This window comes from Cucurbita pepo, chromosome LG03 (assembly GCF_002806865.2).
Source record: "Cucurbita pepo subsp. pepo cultivar mu-cu-16 chromosome LG03, ASM280686v2, whole genome shotgun sequence".
NCBI lineage: Eukaryota > Viridiplantae > Streptophyta > Magnoliopsida > Cucurbitales > Cucurbitaceae > Cucurbita > Cucurbita pepo.
The window spans coordinates 2,740,579-2,750,348 of record NC_036640.1 but is presented as its reverse complement, the minus strand read 5'-3'; the positions used below and the strand labels follow the sequence as shown (position 1 = coordinate 2,750,348).

The 9,770-nt window shown below is 35.3% G+C and overlaps 2 protein-coding genes across 4 annotated transcripts in view; one reads left to right on the top strand and one right to left on the bottom strand.

The window, feature by feature from the left end:
• The window catches only part of LOC111789717 (pentatricopeptide repeat-containing protein At2g41720), an 8,205-nt gene extending 2,254 nt beyond the window's left edge, over positions 1–5,951 (top strand). Inside the window, exons 4-11 of one of the 3 annotated variants that reach the window (XM_023670387.1) lie at positions 350–610; positions 705–1,553; positions 1,655–1,760; positions 1,849–2,053; positions 3,627–3,759; positions 3,965–4,069; positions 4,693–4,813; positions 5,578–5,951. In XM_023670387.1, the coding sequence (XP_023526155.1) occupies positions 350–610; positions 705–1,553; positions 1,655–1,760; positions 1,849–2,053; positions 3,627–3,759; positions 3,965–4,069; positions 4,693–4,813; positions 5,578–5,594 (1,797 nt within the window). In that variant the 3' untranslated portion in view covers positions 5,595–5,951. The other 2 variants (XM_023670388.1, XM_023670389.1) reach the window with 2 other exon arrangements.
• An 872-nt stretch (positions 5,952–6,823) lies between these two features.
• LOC111789998 (uncharacterized protein At3g03773-like) lies at positions 6,824–9,770 on the bottom strand. The gene is made up of 6 exons (XM_023670753.1): positions 9,668–9,770; positions 9,092–9,278; positions 8,329–8,482; positions 7,395–7,423; positions 7,260–7,305; positions 6,824–7,071 (listed from the first exon to the last, which is right to left on the bottom strand). Exons 1-6 carry the CDS (start codon positions 9,670–9,672, stop codon positions 7,037–7,039), a joined length of 456 nt encoding a protein of 151 aa, XP_023526521.1. The 5' UTR covers positions 9,673–9,770; the 3' UTR covers positions 6,824–7,036.

Sequence of the window (9,770 nt, the reverse complement as noted above, 5' to 3'; positions counted from 1 at the left end):
TTTTTTTTTTTTTTTTTTTTTTTTTTTTTTTGGCACGCCTCTGTCCCTTCTATACAAAAACCCAAACATATATTTAATATTTTACATTAAAAACCAACTCATTTGAAAGATTTTTGAAACTGTTCAGTTTCTACTGATCTTAATTCTTGTTTATTTATACATATAAAATACCTGTCAATGACAAAAATTAACAATGAAGAAAGTTATAAAAAAAATATTGTGAATATCAAAACAATGTTAATGACTTTACGTGAAAATTAAATGAATTTATGTGAAAATTAACTTTTAAATTTTAATTTATCAATATATACATTGTACTAAGAAAATTATTATTTTCCAATTGATGCAGATCCCTCCTAGTCGATCAACATTTAATAATTTGATAAATGCATGCGGATCTTCTGGAAATTGGAGAGAAGCTTTGAGAGTTTGCAAGAAAATGACAGACAATGGGGTTGGCCCTGATCTTGTGACCCACAATATTGTTCTATCTGCATATAAAAGTGGGGCTCAGTATTCAAAAGCTTTGTCATATTTTGAATTGATGAAGGGTACAAACATCCGGCCTGACACAACAACACTTAATATTGTGATTCATTGTTTGATAAAGGTCAAACAATATGGACAAGCCATTGAAATCTTTAATTCTATGCGGGAGAAGAGGGCTGAATGTCGTCCTGATGTTGTAACATTCANTGATAAAGGTCAAACAATATGGACAAGCCATTGAAATCTTTAGTTCTATGCGGGAGAAGAGGGCTGAATGTCGCCCTGACGTTGTAACATTTACAAGTATCATTCATCTTTATTCTGTTTGTGGACAGATTGAAGATTGTAAAGCTGTATTTAGTACAATGCTGGGTGAAGGAATAAAACCTACCATTGTTTCGTATAATGCTCTAATAAGTGCATATGCTTCCCATGGGATGGATAAAGAAGCTTCTACAGTTTTTGATGAGATGAAAAGGAGTGGTTTTCGCCCTGATGTTGTATCATATACATCTTTACTCAGTACATTTGGAAGATCTCAGCAACCTACAAGGGCTAGAGAAGTGTTTGATATGATGAAGAGAAACAAATGCAAGCCAAATCTTGTTAGCTACAATGCACTGATAGATGCATATGGATCTAATGGCTATTTAGCTCAAGCTGTTGACATCTTACGTGAGATGGAGCAAGATGGAATTCATCCAAATGTTGTTTCAATATGCACCCTCTTGGCTGCCTGTGGACGATTTGGTCAAAAGGTGAATGTAGATGCTGTGCTTTCTGCTGCCGAGCTACGGGGAATTCGTTTGAACACTATTGCATATAATTCAGCTATTGGTAGCTACATGAATATTGGTGAATATGAAAAGGCTGTTGATTTGTATAGATCAATGAAGAATAAGAACACTAAACCAGACTCTGTCACATATACTATCTTGATAAGTAGTTGTTGTAGGATGTCAAAATATGACGAGGCAATCCACTTTTTCAAAGAAATGGTAGATTTAAAGATTCCTTTGTCTGAAGAGATCTACTCTTCTATGATCTGTGCCTATAGTAAACAGGTTAGTACTTTAGCAAGACAGACACTTCCCTTGTTTAGACTACACATCAATTGAGATAAATCCCGGTCTTTTATTCATTGTTTAATTTTCATGCATTGCAGGGTCAACTTGTGAAAGCAGAAACTTTGTTCAATTCATTGAAGGGAAGTGGTTGTTGTCCCGATTTAGTTACATATACAGCAATGATAAATGCATATAGTACAACTGGTAGGTTTTTTCAATTCATTGATCTGATTTGCCACTATAAAAAGAGATTGTTTGATTCTGAACTTTTGTAATTTGATTTTCATATCAGAGACATGGGAAAAAGCCTGCTCCTTATATCATGAAATGGAAACAAATAACATTCAACTAGATTCTATAGCATGCTCCGCTTTGATGAAAGCATATAATAAGGGAAATCAGGCTTCCAACGTTCTTACTCTGGCAGAAATTATGAAGGAGAAGGGAATTCCTTTCAACGATGCCAATTTCTTTGAAATGTTGTCAGCTTGTAGCACGTAAGATTTTACATGTACATATACGTTACATATTTTCTTTATACACATTTTGCTAGCATATTTGTATGGCAAGGATAGTTAATTCGCTGCCCTCGGTAGAAAATTTATTGAGCATTTGGTTTGGTTGAACTTAGACTCACCTTGATCCTTCCGTGTAGTCCTCAGNCCCTCGGTAGAAAATTTATTGAGCATTTGGTTTGGTTGAACTAGTAGACTCACCTTGATCCTTCCGTGTAGTCCTCGGAAAAGAAGAATCTTTGAGCTTTATTAAATGTGATCTGACTGGGTGGTATAGCTATGAATGTTTATTAAGTTGAATGTCTCAAGAATTCAGCATAGATGCTTGTTCTCTTCTTTAACTCTCTTAACATTTTTCTTAGGTTTTCCTACTCTACTTCCTGTGCATGTTTCAACTGTCAGTCCACTCACTTAACTTCCTAACGAATTCTTGACTCATGAACAATCCAATTAACTGGCACCAATAGGTATAACAGTTAATGTGTTGCTAATTACTCTTCCTCTGTTCTGCCTAATCTATGTAAAATGTACGGGTACCCTAGTATGCCCATTAATACTTTGCCCAAACTTTTACAAGAANTTTTTTTTTTTTTTGTGTGGAAGGTTAAATTTCTAAGAAAGTGAAGTTTCTTTTCTTTCCAAGTCTTACATGGAAGAGTGAACACCCAAGATCGCAGCAGCACTCTACCTTGGTTTTACGCCCGCAATGGTGTGTTCTTTGTAGAAAACATGGGGGATCTTGATATCACTTATGGGGTTGCCAGTTTGCTTACTCCCTTTGGAATCGGTGCTTCAGTTTGTTTGGGGTTCCTGTGGTGTGTAATAGGGACTTATGGCCTTTGTTTGAGGAAAGTGTGATGAACTTTTTGTTTCGTGTTAAGGGGAGGTCTTGTGGCAGACTTACTGTTTTGCAATCTTGTAGGGCATGTGGATTGAGAGAAATATAAGAATTCTTAGAGGGATGGAGAGGTCTTTAGACAAGGTTTTGGAGGGATGATGTTTGATAAAGGGCATTTGGTAGGCCTATTCTCTCTAACTCTCATAATTTTGACTATCTTCTTCTCAGCCTCTTGTACACACAACTAACAGCCTCTCAATTTACATCAACCAGCTATAAAAGGCAGTTAGCTACTTAACTAGTCTTCTCTCGCTATGCCTAGCATTATTTATCTATCTAGGTGACATAGTTTTCCCATCATCCTCACACATTTCTAATATGATTACCACTTATGATTACAGTTGTATATAATCATTACAATTTTTTCGAGGCATCCTTCTTTGCTTTGAATCATTTGAGCACAATGGTTTTCAGGTTTACTTATTGATGGTTTATTCTTAAATATATTAACCATATGTTATTTGTTAGGTGTACTTGAAGTGTGATTATGTGTATAAGGTTTTTTCTTTTGTGTATTAGGTCTTTCTTCTACTTAAGATAGACCCTTGTAACTATTGTAAAAGTGAGAGAATTATTATCTGACTTTTACCTTGAAAATTAGTAACTTATTGTTTTCATTCTTTCACTAAGAAACTATTTACTGAAATTTGTTTGCAGACTACGAGATTGGAGGAAAGCAACTGACATAATAAAGCTTATGGAGCCCTCTTTGCATCTTGTCTCAGTTGGAACTATTAATCATCTTCTGCATTTTCTGGGAAAAAGTGGAAAGATGGAGATTATGATGAAGGTAGTTGGAAAATATAAGTGTCTATATATTTCTTATGGGTTAATGTTGGGAATCAAGCAAAATTTTCTACACATTCTTTTCCTTCAAAATTTCCCCTGTTTCCTTAGCGTTTAAAGTCTGATATCTATGAACATGATTTACATATGCCAACTGTTCGTATCCTTGTAGTTCGTTGAACTCTAAGCTATTTTATCCCAAAATACAGCTGTTTTACAGATTCATGGCACTGGGATCCAGTGTCAATATTAGTACTTATTCAATCTTGTTGAAGAATCTCTTGTCTTTTGGAAATTGGAGGAAATACATTGAGGTACGCTTTATGTTTCAGTAACTTGGCATTTCAAAGCCCTTGAGCTGTTCTTACTAATATATACCTACGACTGCTGATTATAGGAGTTGTATATTACTTGGACATTAGTTGTCCTATGTTTTTTTTTCCTGATACCTCGGTGCTAATACTAAAGCAACTTTGAGCAAGCCTAGACTTTGGAGCAGTACCATATTAGTCTTTGTCTATACATGATAGTCCAAATTCTTTTGAATCTTTAGTTAAGATGCCAAGAGTCCTGATTTCTAGAGCAGGATACAACATTTGAATGTCTTATGCAAGTTTATGTTGGATGAGTCTGTCATTGATCAATCAAGTTCCTGAATCAAGGAAGAATTAGAGAGCTTTCCGTTGCTACTCATTACCACTCTCTCTCTGACTGACTATAGCAAAAACGCCCCTCCTAGCTCATTACGAATTCCATACCATGTTACTGTCTCTTTTCTTCAGTTCCTTGTTTTTAGTCTGTGGAGTTTGGTACAATTTTGGTTCGTACTTTTACCCTTTCATTAAATTTTTGCTTTCTATTAAATAACATGGCTTTTTAAGTGTTTTCATCATATTCCCAGCCAGGAATATAGAAATTTAAATAAACTTATGTACAGGTCTTGCAGTGGATGGATGATGCTGGAATCCAACCCTCTAATGCAATGTACAATGACATACTTTACTTCGCACAAAATTGTGGTGGTGCAGAGTGCGCTGCTATCATCAAGGAAAGAGTTGGTATGTTGGTTGTGTGTATTTCTGCTATTATAATTGTTATTTTAGCGAGAAACCATACTCATACATGAGGTACTAGTTGCATATCGTTTACCTAATAAAAATATCTCTGAACTTTCAAAAGTTTTAATGATACCCTTGTACTTTAAAAAAAAATCAAAAGTACATTTACCATTATTTTTAGAGAGACCATCAATATTCTATTTCAAAAATACCTTTGAACTTTCAAATCATTAATACTCTTAAAAAGTTCGAAATACCATTGAACTCTCAACAGTTTTATTATTGTTCTTTAAAACTTTTTTAATAATGTTAAAATATACCCTTAACCTTTAAGAGTTTCANAAACAAAGGATAGTTGTTGAACCTAGCCATAGTCCAAAACTCCCCAACACATCTCTACCCCACTAAAAGTCTTCTTGCTCCTCTGAAGCTAAATGCTCCACAAACTAATGAAAATGATTTCCCTCTGCAAGGCACCAACTCCTTATGAGTTAAAAACAACTTTTGGTGAACTTATGATGGAGCAGGAGGATGTTACCCTATTTAGAAATTTAGTAGAGATAAAATAAGACAAATAGATATGTAATTTATTATCTCATGCTGGTGTATAAGGTTCAACTATTGAATTATAAAGCTTGTTACTGTAATTTTCAGTCATTTCAGGTTGAGTTGAGTTGTACTCTTTGAAATGTTTGAAAGTTTCATTATATTGTTATCGTTTTTTGATCTGGTAGTGATCTCTTGCACCATAAAATCCCATGCAGAATCCCTGAAAAGATAGCATGGAGCAAACTCTGCATTCACATCCTTCCATTTTATCCACGCGAGGTGTGAATATGTGTTTGCCCTCTATGCGGATGCAGCAGTCCGCTTGAGAGGCTCTCGTTGAGAGATCCAATAAGGTGATTTAGCCACCAAAGTTTCTTTGTATGTGGCTTATATTTGTCCGCATTTATCCAAAGATGGTACAGTAACACTTCTTGTATAGCTCAAGTGGGAAGGGATTGGTGGCCCCAGAACTTTGAATCCTCATTGAATCCTCATTGTTTGTAATGTATGTTGAATGAAAGTCCCACATCGGCTAATTTAGGGAATGATCATGAGTTTATAATCAATTGGTATGAGGCCTTTTGGAGAAGCCCAAAGCAAAGCCATGAGAGCGTATGCTCAAAGTAGACATTCATTGGTATGAGGCCTTTTGGAGAAGCCCAAAGCAAAGCCACGAGAGCGTATCCTCAATCATACCATTGTGGAAAGTTGTGTTCATCTAACAATGTAAACTTTTACAATAAAATGTTATAATTGATTGTAATGTAATCTTCTATATTTCAATAAGAAATAAGAAATAATGTTTAAATGCCAGAGTTTCTTTAGGAGTTTTTCAGGCAACCCTTGGTGAAATCTATGGTTTTGGGTGAGGCACTTCTATCCATTATTCTTGATATGGCAACATTTTCTTATACATACATATATACTTCGCTAATGTGGGCAAACATCAGAAGTCATTGTTATAATACAAGAGTTTAATTTTCAAAATAAACCATTTCTTGCATCCCCAAATCAACTTAACAGAACAAGTTCTTGAAAGCATCTCATACTTAAAACTGAAGACAAAAACACAAAAAAATTACTCCTGCCAACTTCGTTATCAAATGTTGAGGACTAATGAACTAGCAGGAAATAACGATATAAATTTTAAGATGTAAGGTAAAGCTCATCCGTATATATGACAAAATGAAACACGTGCGAACACAAATGGACAATCAATGAGACTGCAAAATCTGAATAGATCAGCTAATGAAACGAACGCAAACACAAATGGACGAATAATGAGACTGCAAAATCTGAACAGATCAGCTAATGAAACGAACGCAAACACAAATGGACGAACAATGAGACTGCAAAATCTGAATAGATCAGCTAATGAAACAAACGCGAACACAAATGGACGAACAATGAGACTGCAAAATCTGAATAGATCAGCTAATGAGACGGACACGAACACAAATGGACGAACAATGAGACTGCAAAATCTGAATAGATCAGCTAATGAGAGGGCAGACAAATGTGTAAGTGCAGATCAAGAATGTCAAGTTCAGACAATTTCATAAGCACTAGTCAAGACTTGATACAAAATTCATGGAATAAAAACAGTATTCAACTTCAGTGGTCAATCTAATGGTTCTAGGATACTTCTATACAAACTTCCCCTTCACGTAGTTGCTAGATTCCTCCTACTTTTTTCAAGTCGGGGAGATCTGTCAAGGAGACAATAAGAAGCGGTAAAACATTAGTACCCATTAGTACTCTGTAAAGTGCTTTTTATTTGTTAAGATTAAAAAACAAATTATTAATTTTATTTTAAAAGTTTTTTTTTTTTCTTTCCAAGGGCCATAAGATTCATAAGAAACAACATATGGTAAAAAAAAATTAAATTGGGACTCACAGAGCATTCCTCCATCCTCGCCGCTTCCATCATCTAGGCCCATATCCTATAGAAAATTATTTACATAGCTTATATAAGACAACTTGAACTTTTGACTAAATTAGAGCATATAGGAAATAAATGTAATCAACTTACCGCAAGGTCGTCATCAGAAGTTAAAGCAGCTGCAAAATCAATTATACTGTTAGAACAAATATTACAAATAGGGAATGCAAGATTAAAGTTCTACTTCTAAGAATTTTGAAGCTACAAGTGCTAAGTTACAATTCACAAATAGCATAGCCAAATGGTAATGGAATAGCATGGGATGGAAGTTTCATATTTATGTAAATAGAAGCAGAGCCAAATCTGATAAGGATCCCAATCCTAAGGTTGGGAGAAAATAAGACTGAAATTGTATGGTAATATAGAAGAAAAAAACATACTGGAGCTTTTCAGGAAGGCGATCTTTCTCCCAAAGTAACGCCTACCCAAACCAACATCTTAAGTCATTATCAATGTGCTATATAGCAATGGCTAAGATTCTCACTAGTATCCTACTGATCCTTATGCTTTGATCATAAACCAACATCATAAAATTATTTCGGGGTCCCTATAATAGTTTTCTACGCAGGATATCTGCTACAGANCCAACATCATAAAATTATTTCGGGGTCCCTATAATAGTTTTCAACGCAGGATATCTGCTACAGAAGTTGGAAAATTCAAGTAGTTAAACTTGAAAGAAAGTAGTGACAAATAAGGAAGAGAAACGTCGGCAATATTAAAAAAACGTGCAGGTTGGAAAACTCAAATTGTTGAATAGCAAAAGGAGAAACTCAATATGGATAAATCCCTATCTATATTGGGTGTTCCATCCTTTCAAGAAAGAAACACGGCATCCATGGGTTCAACTTCTTCTGTCATTTCACAAACTATACTCGGATGACATTTTGGTTAATTGAAAAGTTGTTAATGTAACTCCCTTTACGACAGAGGTTCTCTCCTTTTTGTATATTACCTCTACAATTCCTAGGGTGTTTGCATTTTATATACCAACAGTACATCTATGTTACAAGAAAGAACTTACAGTCTGATTCATCCTCATCACACCATTTGTTCCAGTCAACCTTCAAGTATGGAGCAGGTTTTTCTTCCGTTTTCAAGAGCCGTTTCCACCAACCTTTCTGTTCTTTTTGGACGGAGCAAATTATGTTCCTCAAGCCAACCTTAGTTTTACAGCCCTGTATCAAGCAAAGAGAAGGATATTGGATAAATATAAAGTAAATGTTAAGCCATCAGATTAAGAGTGTTAATTAAGTTTCAACTCTACTTTGTTTCATTTAATTTTTAAATCTGATTGTTATTCTTGCTGTTATATGTCAAAATCAATGACTGTATGCTACATGTGTGGTGGTTTGCTAGCAGCTATAGCTATTTGCTGCTTGCCGCTTTTTAGTTCCTTCAATACACCGAGAAATATAAGAAAATACTCTCCTTCTCTTACAATTTTCTNAGTTCCTTCAATACACCGAGAAATATAAGAAAATACTCTCCTCTTACAATTTTCTCCACTCCTTCCTCTGATTTTCAGTAACAATCCTAAATTTTTTTTTGCGAGCTAAGCTAATAAGCAGAAGATCTTCGAAAACAATCACAGCATTGATGCCATTTTCCCGAACATTTAAAGTGTCAACTCCCAAGTCCCAACTTCCGCTCATACGGTCCTTAACACATAAGAGAATAAGAAACCACTACATATGATATAAGATCAGTAATGGACACATCAAGATCATTCTAAGCATGGTCTAAACAGAAGAAAAAAGTGCACCAAAAGTTATTCAATAGCTCACCTCAGGCACTATGGACCCAAAAAGTTCCAAACTGAAGTCAAAAGATGCACCTTGCAGCCCCTTTGCAGAGAAGCTAAATAACCCATGAGGTTCACACTTCACAGAAATATCTTTGGCATCAGGTAAAGCAACGGTCAGATAAACCTTATCCGAACGCTGAGCCCATAGAACCTCCGGATTACGACTACTGCATACACAAAAAAAAAAAAAAAAATTATCGCCATGACTTGACAACTGCCTTCATCTATCAAGGCGATCAAAACCCCAACTCTATCCATTATGACCTACATTTACCAGCCTTACACTCATTCAAACAGATCACAGACAACATCTTCCACAAGCATCGATCCAGAAACGTGAACAAAACCAAATTCATCCCCACAAAAGAATCCAGTTACAGAAATAAAAAATTTCACATAAGAAGAAGAACAAAACTGGCGTGATTTAGCGGGAAGAAACAAGAGTTAAAAGGAGCGAATAATCAAAATCAATAGCTAAAAACGCCAGAATAAAAGCTAGATGATCAAATACAAGTAGTGTTACATGTGAAGAAACAGCAAAATTAACAGAAAATACCTCATTCTGGGGAGGAAAGGTGGCGATTGATCGGAAAGAACGGTGAGGAGAATCGAGAGAAAACCCTTCCCCGCTACTCCTGAATATAAAAATTGAAGTCCAC

Bases quoted from the DNA above. Each gene is read 5' to 3' on its own strand.
- LOC111789998 (XM_023670753.1), bottom strand. The intron at 8,483-9,091 runs GTGAGCTATTGA...TGCTTGATACAG, and splicing joins TTGGGTCCATAGTGCCTGAG to GGCTGTAAAACTAAGGTTGG. The intron at 7,072-7,259 runs GTGAGTCCCAAT...TCTCCTTGACAG, and splicing joins CGAGGATGGAGGAATGCTCT to ATCTCCCCGACTTGAAAAAA.